We start from the raw sequence: 26,605 nt of genomic DNA, 5'->3' as shown, positions 1-26,605 counted from the left end.
GTTTATGGACGAGTGATAGAAAAACTCGGAAGTGAGTGAGCAGTAAAAAGCTATCAAGCAAATAATTTTTTTATTCTTAATGGTGAAAAAAAAAATAGATGCACAATTAAGTTGGGGAATTTTAAAAGAAGTTGATCTTTCAAAAGTTCCCCATTGCATGCTGGGCATGTGCATTGGCCAGCTTTTTGAAGTTCGGAGAGAATTTTATTTTGTTATATCTCAAATGACCGTCAATGATAAAAGAGAAAAAATATGGACACTGAAAGTAAAGTTGGGGAATATAATTCTGAAAACGTGATATGACTCGCACAAAATTATTAAATCAATGTTTAAGCGAGAACACCGGGAGAGATCAACTTCCGGCCGTTTTGGGCCCCTTTTGAGAGGAGGGGCGTATAGGATGAGAAAACCGCCCGGGAAAACCGTCAGTAGAATCCCCTTTTATCAATATATATTTGAATTCTGTAAATTGTTTGACAAACTATTTAGAGTAGTGTCGTAGCTTTTGCTTTTTGAAGCCCTTTAGAGCCCGGCTTTAGAGTAGTACAATCAAGGTACGTAGGTTCATTGTTTGCCTACAGATCACTCAGCTCAGCGAATGTTTTTGAAACAATCAGGGGAAATCCCAATTGCAACAAAGTGATCGATCGTGCGCACGTGCAATTATCAGCACGATCAGTCTTCGTCAGCTCAGCGAAGTGACCGATGTCTTGTTTCTGATTGGAATGCGTTTGTGTTTCAACCAAAGAATTGTGTAAGTGATAGCAAGATGCCAAATTTAAGATAGATGTCTTTGAAATATGTTCATTTGCTTAATCAGGTTTACCTTGGTGGATTTTAAGTGGTTTAGTCGGTTGGACGAGTGACTCGAGTGTACGGTAGGCGGTAGCGGTACCGCCGTACCGGTATTTGACTCGTAGGCCCTAAATGCTGGGGACGTCGCCATCGCCACTAACGTTTTCGGGCCGCCAGCCGTGTGGCTCGTTGGCTTGGCTGTCTCTGCTATAAAAGCAATTGCGCTCAAGTTTCTGCGGCTCCGGCGGAGCTCAATCAAGCCTAACTGGGCCAGGACTAGGAGGCTTCTAGAGAGTAGAAATCATTTACTAACGTATGCTTACTCTCCACGGAGCCAGGAATTCCTTCATTCATCTGCACATACCACCAAAAACCTGAAACTTTCGCCCCCAACTCCCAAGATTTCTACTTTCCTTCGATGTAGGGCCTAGACCTAGTCGTAAACGTATGGCTATGACTTTAGTTTAATGCCTAATGGGATACAGATTCATTTCCGACATTTCTACGCTATCGATTTCATTTTTAAACAAGAATTCATCAAAAAAATTAGAAAAATATTATGAAAAGACGGGAGATCGACTCGCCCGATGTTTACGCCGCCATCTTTACCTTTACCTTTACCCGAGATTCTGGAAGAGTGCTGTGGATCCCAGCAGTCAGGCTTCCAGTTCTGTAAAAGATTTAAAGTCTTAATCTTGTTTCCTATTGACTGTTCTTCCCCAACGTTACTTACGCCGGTACGGACGCGCGTGTCAGTAACGTTGGGAAGAACAATTTACCTTGATTATATATGGATCTATCTAGCCTAGAAGACTCCGTGATGATATTTTTTAATGATTTTGATATTGTCATTCCATCACGTAACCCAGGGAGCTCCGGCCCGCGGAGTAGGCAGACATGTACTCTCTAAAATGGGGTCGCAATAGCCAATCAATAGCATTCCAAATAAATTATGCACTTACCTCGATTATAATGGATGAAGGTCTATTGTGACACAGAATCCTGACATGGAGGCACAAACTGGACCCTCAAATAAAGGAAAAGTCTCGTTCATTCTCCTTCTGTCAAAATTGAAAACAAAATGGCCGATACCGAGAACGAACGCGACAGATGTCTAACTTTTCCTTTTTTGAGGGTCCAGTTTGTGCCTTGATGTCAGAATATAATCGAGGTAAGTGCATAATTTATTTTTTCCCCTTTTAAAGTTTTATTTGGAGTGCTATTGCGACCCCATTCTACCCCATTTTGGAGAGTATATGTCTGCCTAGTATTACACAGACGAGTCCTGGGCTCCGACCTGCTTCGGCGGGGGGCTGGATCGAGCCCCCTGGGTCAAATCAAGCCTTGATTATTAATGCTAGCCTAGGCTAGAGTCTTAACTTTGTTAGACTTAGAGAGTTCGTAGAGTTGTAGTACAGTCGCTAATAATGTTTACTTAAGAAAATAATAAAGTGTGTAGATTTCTAGATCTACTTCCCTGCATTTGCTTCCATAATTTTACTTTGATGTTGGGCATAAAGTATAACAGAAGACCTAGTCTATTTGAAAACAATTTGAATCATGTCATAATGAAGACATACAGTAACATTAGAAATAAATAGTCCGCTGCACTGTTTGATTCGTAGGAGTTTTTTACAAAACATTTTCTGATTTTTTTGTCCTCCCACACAGATGGATGTCTGCCATTGGGCTGGTAATGGTGGAGATTTGACCAACGCTTAACTGCAGCATCTATTGAGAATTGATTACTTTATTGGGTCTACTGCTTAATCCCCCTTTTGATGGATGAAAAAGGGCGCAAAGAAAAAGTAATACCAGGTCTAGATCTAGTGAATATAATCAGCTTACCACCTTTCTAAAATATAGAACTATACTGGGAAATACTGAATTTTTATGACAAACATTCAGGATCAGGTTCTTCTTCAATCGTTTGCCATCATGTTTGTAATACAGCTGAGTTTACAAACATGACGGCGAACGATCAAAGAAGAACCTGATCCTGAATGCTTGTCATACAAATTTTGTATTTTTCAGCATATATTTCAGAAAGGTGGCATAACTTTTTGTTTGCAGTCAAATCTACGTAATCTTTTTTTCGTTGTGCTTGACTGGGCCTCATTTTTGCGTATACATTATAATCGTAAAGGGTTGAGGAATTAAAAGAAAATGAAGGGAGAATCAATATGAATTGCAGGGAAAGTCAAACTGTTAAAAGGTCTGGTCAAAATCAATTCTTGATGCATGACAAGAAAATGGAAGAGTTTTTAATTCTAAATTATTTCATTTCATTTTTCAGGTTGCATGGAGATAAATTGCCATAGAGGACGAATCAGGTGATCCTGTGAAAAGCAATGTCTTTCAGTGCCATATGTGCTTCATGCCTTAGGCATCTTCAAAAACTATGCTCCAGATCATGGCATCTTCCACCTAGTCAACTCATTAAACAAGCACCAAGCCAAAGCCAAAGAGCCTTTGGATCCGGCCTCGTGCATCCGGCAGGATATGCAGGAGCCTTGAGGTTATCATCCTTCAGAATATCAAGGAATATGTTGTTGACCACGCAGCGGTGCCGTCCAATAGCTCACTATGCAGAACAGAAAGCGACTGTGGACTTCTCACCCAGTATACATCTGAATTTAAGATTGGATTATAGTGATAGCATTTTAAACTTTAAGGATGGTGCTGATCTCCTGCATTCGCTTGAGGTAATCTCAAGTCACCTTGATGACATGACCCCTACAGATGTGTGCATCTCCGTGAATAAGTTGTGGGAATGTATATGGATGGTGAGAGATGATATTCAACAATGGCTGGAGTATTCAGAGATGCTTCATAAACACCCTGTATTGCCACAACTGTGCAATTTGATCCAGGTACATGCTGCCGCAATGTCCAATTCAGAGGCTCTGAGTGTTCTCTACTTTGTTCTGAAGTTTGGTGTCCCAGAGATTACCCATCATGCAATTGCTGCGTTGTACTTCACGCTTAGTCTTAAAGTGCAATCCTTTGATCTCAATGATGCTGCTATGTTTGTCCGTTGCTGTCAGTCCGTCAAGGATGTCCTCCCACGTGTTGGTGTTGACTGTGGTGAATCGGATGCCATCATGCAGAATGTACTTGCCCATGTTCAAGAACTGCTGAGTGATGACACTGAGTATGATGTAGTCCCTCTTCCAAGGCTTCTACTACTACTAGGGCTCCTGCACTGCAGCGTACCTACCACAAATCCTGTTGTCTGCAACATTGTTCAGAAACTCTATCATGCTGTTGATGTCTTGGACAGTATTCACCTTTCACCTCTATCCAAAGCTGTCATTATGATGAACAGCCACCAGACTCCATTTGCGGGATTGATGACTGCCAGAATGTGTGATATCCTTGATGATTTTCATAGCCCAAGTGACTTTTCGCACTGTTTCTACACACTTATTACCTTATGTTCTGAAGACTTGGAGAATCGCATCACTCAGCACTGTTTGAAGCTGTTTTTTGCAGGAGCATCCTACGGGTTCAACGACATCAGACGCATCATGCAAGGAGCGATTCTGATGAGAAGTAGAGAGAACAGGGATCAGATTATGACCAGAGTAAGCCAATTGCTCATTCCCCAAGTTCCTGCCATCCCAGCAATTGAAATGGCCATCATCTACAGCACCCTAAGGAAAGTTTATTCCAGGAATTATGAGCTCAGAGAGCTTCTGGAGAAGCATATGAAACAGAAACTTCTTGAATGCACTGCACCACATCAACTCCTTGCTCTCATTGAAGTCCTAAGCCATGACCCAAAACCTGACCTCGTGGTTGAGCTTACAAACAAAAGTATAGAAATCATACCATTTTTATCATTGGAGCGACTTGGGAGACTGTGCAATGCAATGGGAAGAATGAAAGTAAGGTCTAGCAGGTTTTTAGCTCTTGTTGAAGGTCTTGCCATAGAAAACATTGATAGTTTAAATAATGTTATAGTTATCAAAAATATATTGCACTATCTTGCAACAGCCAAATCCACCAATACCCAGTTACAATCTGTTTGCATTGAAAGACTTCATAAGAACCTGGAGAGGAATCCTTTACCACACCTTGTAGTCTACATACTTGATACCCTGAGCAACCTTGGTGTACCCTGTGAAGACATTGATCCCAATGTGTGGGACAAGGTACTGAACTTCATGCCAATCTTAAATGGTCATGATCTTCGTAGAGTGTTCTTTGTGCTTTCCAACTTCTCTGATCATCTGTATCCAAGGGGAAATCTCCCTAAAGGTCTTGTAAACCTTCTGGAATATGTAAGGAAACCTCTTCACTGTCCCAACTCTGCATTTCCTGCTTATGTTAAAAGAGTTACTCATAAGGATCTTTCAAGATCCTCTGTTCTCAACGCATCATGGATCCGCGATTCTGCTTCCGTTGTTGCCTTTGCCAAACTTCTTATTCAACAACGCATCTGCAACAGATCCTTTTTGAGGGCAATTGAAGCAACAGTTCAGTCCAACTTGGATGACATCTCTCCGTTCCATGTCCGGGACATCCTGGATGCTTTCACTGTTGGCAACTACCTTCCAGCTTCTCCAACATTCCTTGAAGAACTTTGTTCCTCAAGGGTGATACCGTACATGTCAGATCTTCAACCTCATAGACTGGTTAACATTGCACTTAGCCTGGCTGCCCTTCAGTGCTTCCCATTGGACTTTCTACATACTATCTTCAGTCTCAGCTTCCTTAAAAGTATGGAAGAGATGCATGGTAAGTCTGTCAAGTTTTTATTTATATCTCCTGAAGCACTTTGTATTTCATGTAATTTAAGATGGCGCATATAAAGCAGTGGTCTTGTATGTGTCATTTTTTGGTTTAGATTAGAATTATTACTACAATTATTTGAAGTCACTATAAAGCAGAAAGCACAATTTTCAAGTTTGTGACCATCTGCCTTACCCTCAAAAAGTTGTCAAAAATGTTTATTTATCTTCGCTGAATAAGAGTTTACTTTGTTTATTTGCAGTGGGGGCTGATACCTTGCCTTATTTTTCATGTTCGTTTCCAGTTCAGCAGCTTGCCTTGAATTGCGGCAAAATGAAGAGTTTACTTTCAATTTTATTTATTCACAGAGGGGATTGCTTCTGATACTTTGCTTCATATGTTTCTTGTTTAGTTTCCAGGTCTTTGTCACACCAGCTTCAAGAGCTGAATAGAGCAGTGTGCCTTGAATGTCCTGAGCTAAGAGTGCCTTGGTTCAGTCCAGAACGGACATCAAAAGCAGGTAAATATTTTTGGTGATATCTTCGGAGATCATGCTTTCGTAAAGAGCCATGCCTGAACTCTGTCGCAACTTCCACTCTGCCATTATGCAGTCCCCACCAATTAATATGTTCAAATGACTCCTTGAAATTCATAATTTTTTCCTTAAGTATTTTCTTGGGTTCCTCTTTGAATTTTCAGTGGCTATATTCGGATTCAGCACAAGTTTGGTTTTGTAGTATTCTCCATTGAAACATGTATTATTAAAAGGAACTTGCTCAATTGAAGACCTGTCTTGTCTCTTTTGGGTGGTCTTGAAGTACAAGTGTCATTTTACAGACCTCTGAAATTTCAATGGGTAGATGATATTTCTGCTTGTAATGACATCTCGTCTGTAATGATACTGTAAAAAAAAAATGTGAAATGGATTTCAGTCAATTGACTTCAGTGGTGAATGGAATGATGACATCTACATTATTAAACATATTATGATAATAAACACAGCATTTTTTCATATCTAGATAGTAGTCCAAGACACAGAAGGATCAAAAGGAAAATATGATTTGTAATGTGTGGATGAATGTATAATAGATAAAATTAGTTTGATTTAATAGAAATAAGATGAAAATGGATATGGGTTCAGATACTTATATAAAGATATAAAGATATAAAGATAAATTTTCAAATAATTTTGCATGAAACAGTAACCATGTGATATTCAATCTGAAACAGTGTCATTGTTTCAATTTCATGACGTATTGTTCATAACATTTATCAAGTTTTCAGTGTGCAACAAATATTGTTGTTTCTTACTCTTCTCCCATATTTAATTTGGCTTGATGAATATAGGTAAGCCACCATCAAACGGTATCAAGATGGATGTTGGGGCCGTATTGGAGGACGTCCTCGGTGGACCTACTTTCTTGAGGAGAAATGCCCAGACTCTTTATGCATACAAGAATGGTGAGTGAGTGGATTATGCTGTAGTTCCAGATCAGAGCCCCGTCTTACAAAGAGTTACGATTGATCCGATCAACCTCGACTATATGGAAATCCATCAATGTCATATTTTTTTTCTTCAGGAAATTTGCACAATTTCCTTTGCAAACAAAGAGAAGCACACAGAATTTTCAAGAAAACTATGAATGTATGAATATGCATCATGTCTAGAAATATTTTGAACAAACATGTATTTCAGATGTTGACGTTGCTGGATTTCCATAGTTGTGGTTGATTGGATCAATCATAACTCTTTCTAAGACAGGGCCCTATATGTATCACTTGTTTATCTTAACAACAAAGATATAGCAGCAGCCCCCATCTAGAATATAGGCTACAGAGAATAGAGCAATTTCAGAAAGTGCCGGCATTTATTAGTCTGACCCCCTTTATTTGCTGCCTTAGTACAAGTGACCTGTCTTTTGTTCTGAGTATGAAACAATGTAATGATAATGACTTTAGCATTTCATGAGTTGACTTACAAATGGAGGAAAATGGGATCTAACATACATAGGTGTTGATTGTTTTTGTAACTGCCCAGTGATGGTGACTTTAAAATTTCAGTTTGAGTTTCTTAATTCTAACAGGACACTATATTTTACTTAATGCTTTATTTGGTTTAATTCCTGCCAGACTTTGAGTGTATCCTAGATCATCATGGCCAACCAATTTCTTACACCAGCCAGGGACGTAAAGGTAAAGTTGAGATGACGGGGATTAAACATGCCTTCTCTCCATCGTCAAATATACTTCAACGTGGAATGCAACAAGAGGGTACATTTCAAGATGGCTCTCAAAGGTAACTATTATTTTTAACCAGAGTTGTTTAAAATTCAGTTGTCTCTTTTTCTGCCTTTATTCATTGTCAGATAAGATTTTGTATCTCTTTAATGTCATGTGACAACTTTCATTCCTTGTTTTATGCGCAATCCCCTTTTCCGTTCCCCTCTCCATTCTCCATTATCATTTCTGAATTTTCCTTTTCTAGAAAAAAAATTAATAAACTAACTTTAATTAACTTTTCAAAGAGCAATTGATTCTAATTGAAATTAACAGATAAAGTCTCAGATATGATGACTGTAACTGTTTCTTTGTTGCAGTATGACTGTTTTTTTTTTTTCTTCAAAAGTCGCTACAGGTTTCATGAAAATTGCTTATTTTTCCCCCAAAATTGCATTGTATGTATACATGTCTTTACAGGTAAAATATTAATACTGTTTTCCACCCAAAATACCCCCTTAATCATTCAACATACTGCAATTCTTTTCTTGATTTGTGAATCCTTGTGATCAATCTTATTTTACTGTGTCTCTAAGAGAAATAAAATCACTGCAAACATTTATGTTAAACATGGTTGCCAGTGCTCTGCCTTCATTTTGTCTTTATATTTAATATTTCTTTTCCATTTGAAACCTGTGTAGGATAGCCATAGATATCATACGTCCCTCTGAGATGTGCTCCAATGTCACACGTTACAGCAGCTGGGTGGAGATGAAACGCCGCCATCTTGAAATCCTAGGTTACGAGTACATCACTGTGAGTACATCTTGTAGTGTGAAAGGGTGAAAGCTTTTTAATATGTAGGGCCTACATGGTAACTGTTCTTTGCACACATGCATGGTAGGCGGGTGGGTCGGTCAGGAATGTATTAGTTATAAAGTATCGAGAAGTTGATGTAATACTTGTAATATTTCATTATCATTGATGCAAGTTTTTCTCCATTTAGTATTCCATACAATTTATGTATTCCATCATTATTTATTGATTCATATTTTTCTGGGTGACCCAACTTTAACAAGCACACTGCTTTCATGGGCATCCAATATTCCTCATATATGTATATATAAAACAAAATTGCGCATTTTTAGGTATGATGCATCATCTGTATAATGTCTCATTTTTGTCTCGCCTGGGTAGCGGAGCGAGACATAGGTATCACTATTTCCGGTGTCGTCGTCGTCAACAATTGTGTTGTACACCCAATAACTTTCTATAGCTTCGAGGTGGGATCGCCAAATTCATACCAGAAGTCCATCTCCTTAAGGCACAGGTCAAGTTCGAATATGAGTCGAATTTGAATAAGGTCAAAGGTCAATGAACTTTCCATGACTGGCACTGTGCTGTGTTGTACACATAATAACTTTCTATATCTTCGAGGTGGGATCACCAAAATCATACCAGAGGTCCATCTCCTGAAGGCACAGGTCAAGATCGAATATGAGTCGAATTTGAATAAGGTCAAAGGTCAATGAACTTTCCATGACTGGCACTGTGCTGTGTTGTACACATACTAACTTTCTATATCTTCGAGGTGGGATCACCAAATTCATACCAGAGGTCCATCTGCTGAAGACACAGGTCAAGTTCGAAGATGAGTCGAATTTGAATAAGGTCAAAGGTCAAAGAACTTTCCATGACTGGCACTGTGCTGTGTTGTACACACAATAACTTTCTATAGCTTCGAGGTGAGATTGCCAAATTCATAACAGAGGTCCATCTCTTGAAGGTGCAGGTCAAGTTCAAATGTGAGCCGAATTTGGATAAGGTCAAATGTCAATGAACTTTCCATGACTGGCACTGTGCTGTGCTGTACACACAATAACTTTCTATATCTTCGAGGTAGGATTGCCAAATTCATACAAGAGGTCCATCTCTTGAAGGTGCAGGTCAAGTTTGAATGTGAGTTGAATTTGATTAAGATCAAAGGTCAATGAACTTTCCATGACTGGCACTGTGCTGTGTTGTACACACAATAACTTTCTATAGCTTCGAGGTGGGATCGCCAAACTCGTAACAGAGGTCCATCTAAGTCATATAGCATAGTTTTGACATACAGTCTCTTCATGACTGCAATATGCAGGCGAGACAACGCTTGGCGTTTGCCTTGTTATGCTTTGTAATGTTTGTTTGTATATTCTTGATTTTGTATATTTTTTTGTGAAAATGACTAAATGAATTCAGTTCATTTTACATGTATTCATACATCTGATGGTTGAATATCTAAGACTTCTTAACTATTTCAACCATCCCAAGCTAATGTCTTGATGCTAAATTATTAAACTTGTTCTTGATAATTTTTTTGAAATCAGGGTTTTCTGTCTATTTTTTAGCAAAATTATTCCTAGCAGCAGAATTACATGTAACTCTCCAATATGACAGTGTGTAGTCTAGTTCTAGACGATATTAAACGAATTTATTTGCACCGATATATACGTTCTATTCCGTGCGTACGCCCAGCCGAGTGTGCGCGCAAAACCGAGAACCTGTACTCCGAGGAAATATCGTCTAGATCAGTTGCTCAGCGGTGACGTCACTCCCTCAGATTTTTGAGGGAAAGTCGTTAAAAGTGGACACGCCTCCCGTTCAGCTGTTAGTCTTTGTTAACAGCAGGGAAGATTACTGGGTTGAGAAATATGGTGTGATCTACCGATAAAATGAATATTAATTACCTAAGAAAGGACTTTTCGTTGTAAATAATTTATAAAAGAAATCAAATTAAACACACGAAAACATCATAAATGAATCGCATCGTGTATGTTTCCCCTGATACCTACAATAAGGTTTTTGAGCGTAGACTATCGTATATGGATTACATAATCAATCGGATCGCACAAAGCAGCACAACATAAGCCATAGACTTGTGTACTGTACCGTCTGCCGTGCTGTTGTATTAGGGAGACTCCCAACTCCCTGGTTGTATTGTGTACTGTAGGCCTATACATAATTACACAGCGCGCGGTTTCCAAATTCAGTTTCTTGCGTGTTTACCAAATCAGACAAGTCTTGATCACCTATCTTCGTTTTTTTTCACATATGGTGTGATGGCGACGGGAAATTAACGTCATTCTATCAGAGATTCCATCCTGCATATTTCCAAACAGTTGGGAACAACGACTTTGAAGATCCTACAGAACAAAGCTAGCTCTCGAAAGTTTCCTCCGAGGCCACGATGTCTTCTTGAATATATCTACTGGGTATATATGGAAAGAGGGTAGCGACTTTATATCCTTCAAAATTGACACTCCCCTTGATTTGGGTTAATTATGTAATTTCTTCATGATGCCAGTATAATTGAAGTCACATGGCCCCAAGTTTCATAAATGGAGTCACTTAAAAAGCAAGAAATTCTATATTTCCACATGTAAAATGACAATGACAATTTTACACATTTCCTCATAAACTTGTTCCACAGAGTTGCTTCTTTTGTTCGCATGACAGATATATAGCAGGAAAATAATGGCAAAGTCATTAAAGGTCAAGTCCACCCCAGAAAAAAAATGATTTGAATAAATAGAGACAAATCAAACATGAATAATGGTGAAAATTTCATCAAAATCGGATGTAAAATAAGAAAGTTATGACATTTTAAAATTTGGCTTATTTTTCACAAAACAGTTCTATACTCAACTCGGTGATATGCAAATGAGAGAGACGATGATGTCACTCACTCACTATTTCTTTTGTTTTTGTTTGAATAATACACTATTTCAATTTTTACGAATTCGACAATATTAGTACCCCTTTGCTCGAACCACAAAATGTTAGAATAATGGAATTACATGTGTTCAGGGAGGAATGAAACTTTGTTAACAGACAATGACGAGAAAATCAAAATATTTCATATTTCATAAAATAAAATACAAAAGAAATAGTAAGTGAATGATGTCATCGGTCCCCACATTTGCATGCTGACTAAGATGTGCATATAACTGTTTTGAAAAATTAAGCGAAACTTGAAATTGTTATAACTTTCTTATTTTACATCCAATTTTGATGAAATTTTCAGAGTTATGTTTGTTTGATTTTTCTTTATCTATTCAAGTCAGCTTGTTGGGGTGGACTTGTCCTTTAACTGGCAAGTTTGGTCTGAAATGTACTGTTCTTTCATAATATGGCTGACCAAACAATAATTGGAATTTGCAGTAGAACAAGAATACAGTAATTGTCTCCCTTTTGCATATATTGAAGTGGACTGAGTAAACTCTCTCTGGAACAAAAAAAATCCTAAAGAACCATGACCAAAACAAAACTCACAAGTCGGTCATATTTGTACGTACAGTATAGCACTTTAAACAGTGGCGTACCTACAATTTTCCACAGGGGGGGGGGGGGCAAAACCGTCCGCCAAAAAAATTGACAAGCAAAAAAAAAAGTCTTCAATCACAAATAAAGGAATTCGTACCTGGAAAAAAAATTGACAAGCAAAACAAAAAAAGGTCTTCAAGCTCGTCAGGGGGGGGGGGGCAATAAAGGTCTTCAAGCTCGTCAGGGGGCAAAAAAGGCTATTTTTTCAAGCTCGTCAGGGGGCCAAGATAGTCCTTCGCCCCACCAATAGAAATGATTGGGGGGCAAACATATCGTTTTGCCCCCCCCCCCCCTCCTCCAATAATTCCGCATGTACAAAAATAAAATAAGATAGTAATGTTACACAGAAATCAGCAAGCGATATTGAGCTACACAACTCGTTCTTTGTTTAAAATCGTGCTCAAATTGTCCGCTTTTCAGATTGGAATACAAAAATTTTCAGCTCGTGCTTCGCGCTCGCACCATTTCTGTAGCAAAACCCCACACTTTTCATCATTAAATAGGTGAATAGAATGTCCCGTTCTCAGTTCTAAGCCTCAAAAGAAGTCCCGCTTCGATTTGCAATAATCTTTTGTTGGATATAATCTTGTTCTTTATTAAAAACGTCCATTAAACTGTCATTTTTTTTCAGATCGAAATATCAAAATTTTAAGCTCGCGCTTTGCGCTCGCATGTTTTGTCTTTTTTAGATACCCATCTTAATCATAGGTACCAAAATGCAGAGGATATCAAGCTTTCTTGTCAGAATATAAAGAAATTTCAGCTCGCCCTCGGCACTCGCATTATCTGTGTAGTGAGATATGTATTCTCCTCATGAGTTACTACAAACAGTCTTTAAAAGGCACCTTTTTCCTATTTTCAGGTCAGTTTACTAAAAAATTTCAGTTATATATATATATATATATATGAGTGTGTGTGAGTTTGTTTGTTTTGTGTGATCGAGCGCCGTTGGAAAGTTGATTCATGATTCCCCCCCCCCCCAATGTGAAAAAAAGATTGACGCCCCTGTGTATATATAGTAAAAAAATTGCATCTCAATTAATATACACAAGTATTGGCCTCATCGCAATAAAAGGGTTAGTACACGAGATTTTGTGTTACTTTTTGCTTGTTTCTTTCTTTAATAAGTTTTTCAATCTCTCTCTATATATGTCTAAGAAAGATTATATGTCTAAATTCATGTATATTTTATGTTGTAATGATATATGTTTAAGTGGACTTCAGGGAATGGTCGTACGCAGCAAGGGGGAAGGGGGGGGGGGCAAATTCCCGATCAGTTGTTGTGAAAACACATTTTTTCCCTTAAACATTTCATGAAAACTATGAAAAATGTGCAAATGTGAGATGTGTACCAAATACTTTTATTACACTTTATAAAAAAATAATAATCGCCACATGAGCAGCTCGGTCCGTTTTTATTTTTCAAAAATATGTTCGAGATTTGCCCCCCCCCCCCCCGGAAATATTATCTGCGTGTGGTCATGCAAAATGGCATGACTGGAAATCCTACATTTTGAAAAGAGCATTTGACAGGGTCAGACTTCTGTCAAGTCATCATTATTACTTTAAACTACAATTAAAACATAAAATAATTATTATCCTTTGTTTCTTAAAAAAAAAAAAAAAAATCTGACACAAGTCCTTCTCAGATGTGCTCATTATTGTGTCTATCCTCTCCTCTATTTTCTCCTCTCCGCTTATCCGCCTTCCTACCGGTTATTTGTTTAACGGCATCAATCACATTTTTCGTGCATTATATTCTTTCTAGGTTATTTTATATATTTTTTCTCCTTTTATACACATCATTGAATCCAGTTTGCTTGAGTCCACGACGGCATGTGTTCTATCTACGTACAGCAGCACCCATCCATCTTCTCAGGGCATTCTCCCCCTTTTTTTCTTCTCTTTTTCTGGGGGGGGGGGGGGTGGGAAGGGTAGATATTTTTAGGACGGGTTGTTTTGTCCTTCACCAAACTGTATATTTTTTATTACTTTGTATTTATTTTGTGAGTATTTCCCTCTCCTTTATTCATTCTTTTCTCATTTGATTATCTGTATTTATACTTTGTTATTTTGTTATTTGTTGTGTTATCTATTTCTTGAGGGGCCCACATTGTACCAGCATTGCTTTTTAGTGGGTTCCTCCATTTCCATCTTAATTTAATTTCTATTGAAAAATAGTATATATATTTAAAACCTACAATGTGTTGCCCAAATCGTCTAAGTGTTTTTTTTCACAACATATGTATTATTAATTTTGTTTGCAACGGATACAAATATTTATGTTTATATATGGTATACAATTTGTTTTTGTTTGATGGAAGTGAAATAAATGAATTTGAATTGAATTTGACTTTTCCCCTTTTCATTTTCATTTATAGTGCAAAAATATGTGCGCCGCTCGGCGGTCCCCCCCCCCCTTTCGCCAAAAGCTGGATCCGCCTATGCAAACTACATGTAAAAGTTACACTGCAATGGAATAGTTACTAGCAATTTAATTAACTGGCAAGGTACATGTAGATCTGAACATAATGCTCTTTCATAATGGCTGCAAAAAATATATTTCATAAATACTGTACTTCAAAGGTAATGAGAAAAGATGCCTTTATTTATAGATCCAGACCGGACCCGAAAATGAAATTCATAAATTATATACCAATCGAAAGCTTATAAGCTACTAAATACAGCAAGGTATGCTATATTAATTTTCACCGCTTCCCAGCTGAGTATTTTGCTTAAGAATATTCCAATTATCGGGCTTCGAACCCCGCTTAGAAAATAGGCTTTATTGTGCTTTTCACTTGCCTCGAGACCCTAACGTCACGTTGTGTAAGAAGCGTCGTGATTCCATAGGTTTGTACACAGAAACACTGGGTGATTTTTTTTGCTTTCCAGATAACGCATTTCATTCTCTTCACTTCTATCACAGAGGGATATCACATATATTTTTACCCACAAGCTTGAATTTATGAAATCTACAGTTTTGAACTAGTTTTTGCCATATTTATTTCCTGCTTACTTGGCGCAAATTTCAATTCTATCTGCATTTAGATTATGTATAATAACTTTTCCTGACATAGCAATTTAGGCCCAATAAGAGCCAAACAAAGAAATCACAAAAAAGTAGTGAATAGTTGTAGGTTTACAACAATTTGAACAGTGAATAATTTTGAGTGCCATTTTCATCTGAAAACGAAAAAAAAATGGATTCATAACATGGAAATGGAAGAAAATACCCAATGCTTTTGTACACAAACCTACGGAACCACAACCCTCCTGACACAACGTGACGTCATCATTTCCAGGCGACATGGGGGTGCTCAATCGAAGCGTACTTTGGAGGAGTAGTTTCTTTGATTTTTATTTAATATTTTTAACTATTGGAAGAATCATTACCTTTATTTTAATATATGATTGTTTTTACACCGGTCAGGGTCTTTATCGAAGAGGCTTCATGTACATCATTGGCAATATCATTTCCTTGCTACCTGTAGCTAGATAATAATGTAGCTGAACAACAAAAATAATTGTACGCATTATCTACATGTTCATGTAAAGTAAATAAATAAACTAAAAGTTCCAAGGACAATTGTAAAGATTTTCTTCCAAAATCTAATGCACGCATCAAAATCCACATTTGTGAGATTAATCTACTTTTAAAAATCAATAATGATTTTTATTCTGTTTTCCTTATCCCTTTCACAGCTCTGTACTAATCTGTACAAAGTACATGTACTTCTCAACCCTCATACTCTCTGACCATGGGTGTCGATCGGTATGCTTGGTTGGGGGGGGGGTGATTGACACAAATGTTCTTGTGGATGGGGATCTTTCAACATTACCCCCACTAAAATTACAAGTTAGGACATTTGAGAGTGGTTGATATGCATGGTGTTCTTGGAAATTGCTTAATGCAAAAAGCATGAACTAGCGTTTCTTCACTGGACGTAGGGGAAAAGTAGGGGATTGTTGCAGTGTACTTTACTTATATAATTTTTTTAAATTCAATTTGTGTTACAAGTAAGCTTATTATAAACCCATACGAAAGACAAATGACAAAAATTGTCTGGACCATGTACTAAAGTGATATGTTTATTGAGCATGATGTATACAACTTCTCTCTTAAATCTAACCCGACTGGCAATATCTTTTTTCTTCTTAATGCATGATCATGATAAAATGCACATTCGGACAAAAAATATAAGACTAGCACAAATTACAAACTGTGTGGCTTCTCATGTGCCATCGGGCTTACCGTCATTCCTTAGACGATTTTAACCCTGGATTTTAACATGTTTTAAATACTTTATAAGTGCATGAAACAAAAACAAACATTAAAACAATCAAAACTCAACTGTCATGTTATGATATTTCTCCAACATTTTCTTGAACCATCAGTGTGTAATATCAGCTAATATACATTATGTGTTAAAATGAAATTTACGTACCGCATGAGTGTGCTCATATAGAATGTAAAACTGCCATCCCTTTCCAAACTCAAAATATATTTCTTTTTGCCAAAATAAGAAAAAAATAATCAAGTTTAGTTATTCAAGTCCATAACAATAACAATAATAACATGAAAAAACATCCGATGTTCATATCCTCATATCCGCTTTAGAGAGAATGAATGATTATTCTTTCTGAAACCATCAATTGATTTCACTTATTAAAAAAATTGTAAAAATATGATCATATTATATTGAGCTCACTGAACCTCAATATTTTCATGAGAGGTATCTGATGGGGTCACATGATAAAATGTTTTAATATCAATTACATCCAACCGCATACAACAAAGGCACCATATATGAGCTACTGATCACCAAACGACCATTATGACTTTTTTTAAAGTGAAATTTTTGCATTTGATGTGGGCTCACTCTTTCATGACTATAGGCACCTCATTTCCACATAGATAGATAATGAGGACATCGATGCTCTCCTGCAAAATATTATTGACCAAAAGTTATCGTTCAAGTCAAGTTATTTGGATATACAAGTAGGGGTGACTTTCGTTTTGTGCACATCTTGCTTTTGGTATATTTTCTTGTTCAAGTTACTGAATGCCGAACTTAATATATAACTACCATGACCTACATCGGTAAAGTGTGTATAACCAGGCAAATAAATGAAGTGATAAGCCTATACTCTATAGAAACGCAAAGGTATTTTTCTTTTTCTCTGAATTTTCTGGGAATGAATAAGAAAAAGGTGAAATAGAACAACATCTATTTCAGGTAGTCTCAATAATGTCCGAAAATCTTTCGCCTCATGTCAGACCTCATTGCAAATAACTTTTTATGACAGCGATCCCTGGCGATTTACTTATTTTACATAACTTCAAAAATGAAATGATATTCAAAAGGGTTGTAGATTAAATGGAACAAACATCATGCACTTGGATGTGGGGAGGGGTAAATCTGAGAAAAGTTATTTGTACTTTTTCAAAATTGCGGCCCTCTGGGATTTACGTCCATGGGGTTTTCCCTGTTTACTCCCGTTTATTTTTCCACCCGTTTATTTTCCCACCCTTTTGAATTAATTGATTTATTAAAATGTATTTATTCACCAATGCCTGGTGGGATAGAACACCCTATCAACAAAAGTTGTTTTTAGTTCATCGGGGTCCTTTTATGTCATGTGTTAAAAAATATCATATACATAAACATTTAAATTTTTGTCATCTTGAACCTCCACCCATCTGTTTTAAAGTCCTGGAAAAGAATGTTCTTATTTAATAACAATATACACACATTGCGACGGAAACAAACTGATTGATGGCATACTATAATCATCACTATAATTATCATGATCATAATTTTTCATTTTTGATCATCATTATTTAATTTTTCTACCCTAAATTATTGGGGGGATGATAATACAGGCCATCCCCCCACTTGAAATATTAGGGGGGATATATCCCCCCACCCCCCCCCCCCCCCCAGGTGATCGACACCCATGTGAAGAAGACTTTGAAAATGATATATTTACAAGTGCCCACAGTAAAATGTACCGTGATGTGATCCATACACAAGAATGAGACTTTAATTACATTGTATGAGTCTAAATTTTCAATACCCATACTAAGACAAAATGCCTTTATGTAATTACATGTGTAGATGAAGAAGAATATAAAATATATCATTCAAACATGTACATTAATTATTCCATCTGAGTAAAGTGGAAAAACTAGTCTGTATTGTTTTGAAGTTTGAAATTTGGTACATTAGCACCTTCTTTCATATATCATGATGGTAACATCATACCCACAGATTTAACCAAGATATGCACATAGAGTGAAATAACTATTATGCATGTAACAGTAATTTCCCAACAATGAAATGTCTATTTGTAGCCTTAAAAGTAATGAACTATCTCAAACTGTCGTATGATACATGTACATGTATTCACATCACATAGCTAGATCACGGACGCTCACGTCCCTGCATAGATCTACTACATCAATCCCACGTGCACAATGTATGCACACAGCTGATAACGAGTGTGCAAAACGTAAACAACGTGGCGCAGCGAGATTGACAAGTAACTCATGCATATTCATGAGCACTCGTCCGTTGACCTTTGACCTCTGACGTCACCGCTGAGCAACTGATCTAGACGATATTTCCTCGGAGTACAGGTTCTCGGTTTTGCGCGCACACTCGGCTGGGCGTACGCACGGAATAGAACGTATATATCGGTGCAAATAAATTCGTTTAATATCGTCTAGAACTAGACTAGACAGTGTGCTGAAGTGGGACTAGAATAAAAAAAAAGTTCTGATTCACTATTCAGTCTTCAAATTCATGATAACAAAGTTGAAAAAAAAATATTGATGCAATTGCACTATTTGTAACAAAATTGCAGAGTGTGCGCCACCCTTCAACTCTGGTCCGATCTGGTGCAGTAGAATCACAGACCAAAACTTGGACATTTGACAAGTCAACTCTTTCTGAGAGTCTGCTGCAATTTTTATAGTTTTCACTTAATCAGATTTATTGTGGACGGTGACGTCCCAGACAATTTGATGAACTGCTGCAGAGCAGACAACTTGCGTGTAAAAGTGGAGATGCAGGGCATTGCAGAGCTGTGGCAATGTGTGCTAAATCCTGCGATGCAATCAAATTTAGTTGTGATCCGCAACTTGTTACAGTCAAATCTCAGTGCAATCGCATCTCATAGTGTGCGCTTGTCTTAAGTCAAATTTCGCCTGTCGTACAGATTTCTGCTGTTCAAAGTGATTTGATTTCTCGTTCATAAATTTTATTTTTGTGTGTGTACGCACTTTTTTGCAGATACCCTACATGGACTGGAGCAGAGAACATCTGAATAGCTTTGACGCCAAACGCCTGTACATCTCCGAGCTACTGGGAGGCAATCTGTGGCTTAGTGCTTCAGAGAACCAGGACTCCGGGCCGAGACCAGGACCAGGTCCAAGACCAGTGAAGACTAAGAGAACCAATGACATGGTAGAAAGGATGTTACATGAATGGGGAGAGGAGGAGGACTAGGATTATGAGGACTGTCAAGCTATTGTCAATAAAGAGTCCTATACTAGCATACATGAATATGTTCCAACATCATAATGTAAGGTTCATTGGTTCAGTTTGATTGCAACACCGGCAACAAGGTAGGCTGGGCCGGGACCACCATATCGTAACCTAGACAAACAGCAACGTGTATCCAATGTGACCTCAGTTACATCACCACGCATCAAATATGCAAATGATACATCTGCAAATACATCCCCCTTACATATATATATATAAAAAGATGTTTTATGAATCCAACAACAGCAATATATCACTGTAACACTTTGAGCAAAAACATTTTTTGGGATACAAACCATTGGGAAACTCCATGCAGAACTGTCTTGTATTATCACTGTGTTGTTATACATAGACATCCCAAACATGTAGCAATAATATGCATAATATTATTTTGTCTCAAAATAGCAATAATATGTATAATATTATTTTGTCTCAATTTGTTTTTAACAACTCAGTATCATAATCAATTATACTATTCAACTGTAATAATGGCAAAAATTAATGACACACATGTTTTTTGTACATATACCAGTAAAACAATCCTGATACACATAAGGATTACGTTGTGCCATTTCCAAATTTCTCTTCTGTTTTTTTTAATTTTATTTGGAAGTATTGAATTTCAAGAAGTGACCAGTTATGAATAACTCATAATACAATGATATCATCAATAACAGACAAAAGTGTTTGATCACTCTCCAACAAATTATCATAGATACATACAACAATCAGATTTACTAAATGGTTTATGGCGATGTACAATAAGACATAAATTCCAACAATTTCAATTTGTTAGCTGATGAAAAAGAAAATTCATTGTTAATTTTCAATTAGTTGATCAGGCTTCTTGACCAATCGTCCAGACGTTGTGTGGTACCCATTAGTACTGGATTGATGATCATCACTTGGGTTAAGTTGGGTTTAGTCGTTAGCTAGCGAGGAAACCCAATCTGTAGGCTTGGACACTTTCTTGATGATATCCATGGATTCCATCCTGTCCAGTTCCTCTTTCAACTCTTCCCGAAGATGGATAGGAAACTTCCTTGGTGGGTGGACAACCGGTTCGGCATTCTCTTCAAGAGTGATGTGGTATTCACCTGGGAACCTCCCAATACCCTGGAACCGATCTGGGTATGCAGCTACCAGATCGAGTGTACTCTTTATCACGCCTGGACTGCTTCTCTGATGCATCTCACAGTTCACTATGACTAGGCGCATCTTCACTGAACTTTGCAATCCTAGGATAGCTGGTCCACGTGTATCCACGATGAAGAAGCCTTTTCTGAACCACTTCCCTTCTTTGTACTGGCAGGGAAGGTCAAAACATCCATACTGCTGTATCGGTGTCTCGTCGTAGGCATACAACCTGACATGTCTTAGTCTGACAGCCGACTCCAGAGGACATCCCTTGTCATCTAAGACGTCTGGAAAAGCCTTCCTGAAGCATCGAAGAGGCAGCACTTTTCCCTGTGCTCCTGTGTCCACTTAACTCTCAAAGTGTGGTTACCTGGCTTATCCCTGATGCTAAACTTCAGAGTAGCAAAAAGCTTGTCTCTGTCATCAATGGGCTCACCATCAACGTGAACATGTCCAACATAGATTGATTCTACAGAGATGTCTTCAAAATCTCTTGGTAGATCATCACCGTCATTCTTGATGGCAATTGGATGCAGATTCTTTCCATGGTTACAAGATCTACTCTTATTATGTTCATCCAGTTTCCTTTCTCATGTCCAGTCTGTCTGGTTTACTACTGTCTCCTGAAGTCCTGCACCGTTTCTTCCTGTGACCTTTCATGCCACACTTGTGGCACTGTGACCTGACCGCTGGGAAACTCTTTGGTGAGTGCCTCAGACCGCAATTCCTACAAGAATTGGACTGGTGCAGATCATGTACTGAAGCTCTGTCGAGGCTGTTCAGCTGGCTCATGTGGGAGTCACTTGCCTCATGCGTCCTTGCCAATGAAGCAGCCTTGTCCAACTTTGTTCACCTTTGCTCAGTAGGACCTTCTGCACCTCTGGGTGTCTAATCCTGGCGACTAAGACTTCTATACTTCTCTCCTCAACAGTGTCATCAGTCTTGAAGTTGCACTTCGCTGCCTTTGTGCGACATCGTAGAATGAAATCATCAGTAGTCTCTGATGACCCTTGTCTGTACCTCTGGAACTCTATTAAACGATGAATCCAGAAATTCTCCTGGGGTTCCGGTTGGGTTGCAAATGCATCCCAAATGTTCTTGGTTAGTGAGATTGCACTTGACATTAACCATGGGTTCTTGCTTTGCATTCTCCTGAATGTACTGCTGAGTTGGCATATTGTCAGTATCCATGGGAACATACACCTCTGGCTCCGTTGTCTGCTCTGAAGACTACCTTCTTAAGCCATCGCTGTTCTTCGTGGTTGAATTGTCCTTTTTTCTGTGGGATGTGGTTTACTCTAATATTGTATGTCAGTCTCCATTTACAGTCCTTTGCCCAGTCTTGCGTAGGCAGCTGACGCACAATCCTTGTTTCTTGGAGCAGCAAATCATTTCTTCATATGGCTTTGATTGCCAATACCTTGCACTCTGCCAGTGTGTGTTTACTTTCTTTGCAGGCTATGCACACTTCTTTTCTTTCCTCTTAATCTGTCTTGGTAGAAATCCTGAACCTGGCTTTGCGTGCATATGACATAGTATTGTTTCTGCTAATCGGGTCTTTAACCTTCATTTATTGACTCATGCACATATGTTATCACATCATGCGTCCTCCTTAATAATAATATTAATAGGCATTTATATAGCACCATCTATCTAGAAATATTCTATTCCGGGGCGCGATGTTATTATTATTACCCCGGCTTTAGCTCGAGCTGCCTTTCAGCGCTCATGCATTCAAGGAATTAATCCTGCTGGGTACCCATTCACCTCACCTGGGTTGAGTGCATTACAATGTGGATGAATTTCTTGCTGAAGGAAATCCCAGCCATGGCTGGGATTTGAACCCATGACCCTCTGTTTCAAAGTCAGAAGACTAATCCACTGGGCCACAACGCTCCTTAGTCCCCATCCTCATCTTCAGCTTATTCCTGTTCAATGTTCACAACACATGCCATCGTTAGCCTAGCACAATAATGAATCCTTGATAATTGACAGTTCATTGGTCACCCCTATTCTGCTTCAACTGCTGCTTTGCATCATATCCCGAAGTAACCCTTAAATCGAACAAAGAACTTAAAATGAGGTGTAATAACAATAATAAATAACGAGGAAGGTTGAAAAGTCATACTTCTCCAGAAAAACCCATGTTACACTCACATTAGTAGACCTAGATGTAGATCAACTTTTTTTTCTAGGCGGCTTATTTTGCTGACCCATCGTCGTCAGTTGCAGGCCAAGTCACAACTTCAATTATTACTTAAAATTGATATAAAAAATACTGTCTCCTGCTGGTTTGTACTTTGTTGTGCCACTTGCCGCACTCTTTAACAACATTAAAATCTTTAATTAACTCACACTCTCCTTGAATCTGATTGGTTCAATCATTGTCAGCTAGTGTCACATGCTCTTCAGTTGTTGTTTTTCCCCCTCTTTCGTTATATGGTTGGTATCCATATTTTTTAATTGATATTTTGCCAATTCAATACTCAAACAAACAAAAAATAAAATGTTGATTACAAATCTATTTACACAACTACGCAAATCTCGAAACTTATTTATCGTCCAATAAAAAACTATGACATTGTCTATTAAGGCAAAATTACCTTTTTTTTTCTTTTATAACGAGATGATGCTAATTCGGTTAGATCACTCTAATTAAACCAAGTGTAAGGCTATCTGGGAAGTAGAACAACTGCTTGTACACCAAGTGAATAACACCTAGTATTTGGTGTGTATGGTTGTTTTTTTTCACAAAAATGTCACATGTTGGAAGAGGGATGATTTTACTGAAAGTGCTTTACACATGAGATAGGTTTTGTTTTATGCAGGAGGGTCGATATTTATTTAATGAGTGATAATTTTTATGCAATAGGGTCTATAACATTAGAATACTATATCTGTCGGCCTAATTATCACTGAGTTCTACTCAATTATATATTATTATTGATATTATTGATTCAAAATCTATGAGTGGTGAGCTTATGGCATTGAAAATTTTCAGGATAATTGCCTGTATTTGGATTTTTACATGACATGTGATGTGCATTTATGAATGTTATTTTCTTAAAGACAAGATATTTATTTTTCATTAAAATTACTTAAAACTACATGTACATGTATTAGTCATTTGATAATTTATGTTATGTATATTGTTTTCATGTGTAAAATAGATGAGAAGAAGGGGACATGTAAATGACTGTAAATGAAGTGGAAATATGTTGTAAAGTGATGAACTACCAGTACTTTTACTGGGTATATCATATGAACATGTTTTAGTTAACATACTAGAGAGAATTAAAAGATGAATCAGAACTATTATCATGGAGAAAAATACAAAGTTAGAAAGAGGGAAAAGATCTTCAGAGATGGAGAGAGAGGAGAATGCTGGCTGAAAGGTGACAGATGTAATCAAATTATTCACAAGGGAGGACATTCTCTGATGTGTTAGTAACAAGAAGAAAAATAGATGTCGGAGCTACATGTAAGCCTAAGTGGAAGTTTAAGTTTGATGAGAATAGAGTAAATCTTTTGAAAGTTGTGTGGGTTTGAACAATTTTTTTTTTTGCTTGAATGGATGACTTTATCCAAGTATTGGATAAAGAATGAGAGACACACAATATGGTCTTTTGTTCAACTTCACCAATCGCCAGTAACACAGTAGGGCCTGGGAGAGGGCAGGGATGCCCCTAGCTATGCTCAAAAGAGCCTGGGGTGGTATTCTGAGATCCATTTTATCCCAGATAAAATAAAATATGTTATCTCCGTTAAAATCAGTGAAATAAAATAATCTCTCTCCGAATTGGTATTCTGAGAACAATTGTATCTCCATTTTATCTCAAAGACACACCTATTTTTTTAATCGGTATCCAATGAGAAACGCACTCTTATAACTCTCATTTCACTCGGCTAATGGAAATTCATTCCGAGGTGTTGCAAAGGAGTAAGATATTGCATCAATTTATTGACTTCAAATACGCTTTCATTATACGCTTGCGCGTCTTTACAGAGATTTCTCTTAAAAAATGACAATTAACACTCATACTCTAATATTTTTTTCTAAGTCTATATCGTATCTTTTCAAGCATCATTTCAAAGCTTATGTAGTGTGCCTAGCAATTGAGTCTTGGAACTCTTGTTGGAATGCTCCCCAGGGAGTGGAGAAGTGCATTCATTGTATGTGGGCATGCAAGGATCCGATGACCGGGATAATAATAATATATCTGTAAAGCGCTTAGAGACGTCGTTCCAATGTGTTAAGCGCTATATAAATGCAGAATATTATTATTAAGACAATAGTCAAGAAAAGTCTCATGAAATAATTGTACAGGAATAACGTAAGTTGCTATTCTCAATAAATATATCATTTTTTTTTCATTTTCATGTCAACATTTGGAATTAATTCACCTATACAAATATTGATGAAATCAACGTCGCGGAGATAAAATAGCCCCTACCCTCTTTAAAATTTGTTTTTAATTTTTTCTTCAAAGTATATGGGTGCAACACATCATTCGCGTTGCAATGGTAAAATATGCGATTGGAAAGTCTTCGCAGGCCCCGCAGGCGCACTGCTCTGGCGCGTATCATCTATAGATACGCAAAATAAAATGTATACGCAAGTTTAAATTTCATCTGAGGGATAAAATGTCATCTCAGAATGCAAATTTCATTTTAAGAAATACAATTAAATATTTTGAAGATAAAATGACCTCAGAGTATACCACCCCTGGAAACGAGAAAAGGGCCCCTGGGATAATCCCCATTTCATTGCAATGTTAAAGCTTATCCAACGTTGCAGACTTAGACAGTAAGTTGTGAAAAGTAAGCTCCTGAAAGTAAAATACAGTACATGTATTCTGTTTTGCCTGGTGGCGTGGCGCCTGGGGCAGTTCATTTTGGATCTCCCATTCCCATTCCTTTATTTTTTCTTCCCCAAATAACTCGGCGACACCATAAAATGTTGAGACCGTTGTTGAGACGAGTACGAGTCTAGCCCGTCGATTTTTCTCTGGACATTGACATCAAATTACTCATAATGAAACCTGTCGCAGTTGACGAAATGTTTCCAGAAGGTTCTGGACCTTATGTAGATCTTGATGAGGTAAAACTATTTATTCATTGTCTTTTTATTGTCTGTATTTTGTTGCCAAATATCTCGAGCGATCAAGCGATTTATTCCTCAACTCTCACTCAACTCTCAAGTCAAGGCTCAAGCGATGCTCGCGCCCAAGCTAAGCCTCCGGCTCGGGCCCGGGTACATACTCGGGCGAATACCGTAACAAGCCCATGACACTGACTGAGCTGGCTCTAAGCCTCTAGCTCAATAACTCTCGAGTCTGACTCTTAGCCTAGCTGGTAGGAATAACCATCGTTTCTGGGGATTTTCGTTAGACTCTAATCTTTCGATACTGCGATTTTCCAAGAAAATATGTGTTGTTACGGATGATTTTTTTATTTTTTTTTATTGCCGAAGAGGAAAAACTGGCAGCTGTGTGTTGCTGCCCTCTACGTTCGTTGAGTTAGGCTTTTATGAAGGCTTTCCGATTAGAATTTTCGATTTCCTGGCCAATCAATGCGAGCAACAAGTTCCGAATGCACGCACATAATCATCAGAGACAAACGCAACGCAGTGGCACGAATTGCGATGTCTGATTGGGCCATGAGAAGTAAGGTATTAGATTTGCGTCCGAAAATTTTTCAAATGACATGAAGCTTTTTTTCATTATTCATTATCTAGCGGGCGTGTACATTTTGCTTATTACATGACGTCATCTAGCCACTGCCGAGAGCCAATTTATGAA

At 37.8% G+C, this 26,605-nt stretch overlaps 1 protein-coding gene across 2 annotated transcripts; it reads left to right on the top strand.

Annotated features, from left to right (window-relative positions):
* The first annotated feature begins 668 nt into the window (after positions 1-668).
* Positions 669-23,916, top strand: LOC129279330 (FAST kinase domain-containing protein 1, mitochondrial-like). Of its 2 annotated transcripts, XM_064111364.1 has the most exons (8): positions 669-754; positions 2,467-2,603; positions 3,092-5,538; positions 5,945-6,052; positions 6,880-6,993; positions 7,663-7,828; positions 8,451-8,565; positions 19,413-23,916. In XM_064111364.1, exons 3-8 carry the CDS (start codon positions 3,147-3,149, stop codon positions 19,626-19,628), a joined length of 3,111 nt encoding a protein of 1,036 aa, XP_063967434.1. In that variant the 5' UTR covers positions 669-754; positions 2,467-2,603; positions 3,092-3,146; the 3' UTR covers positions 19,629-23,916. The 2 variants fall into 2 exon arrangements, with proteins under 2 accessions (XP_063967434.1, XP_063967435.1); XM_064111365.1 differs by lacking the exon at positions 2,467-2,603 and having other exon boundaries at positions 678-754.
* The last annotated feature ends 2,689 nt before the right edge of the window (positions 23,917-26,605 follow it).

The sequence above is a fragment of the Lytechinus pictus genome, chromosome 16, assembly GCF_037042905.1.
Source record: "Lytechinus pictus isolate F3 Inbred chromosome 16, Lp3.0, whole genome shotgun sequence".
NCBI lineage: Eukaryota > Metazoa > Echinodermata > Echinoidea > Temnopleuroida > Toxopneustidae > Lytechinus > Lytechinus pictus.
Note: the sequence above shows the minus strand (reverse complement) of the source record. Positions and strands in the feature narration are given on the sequence as shown.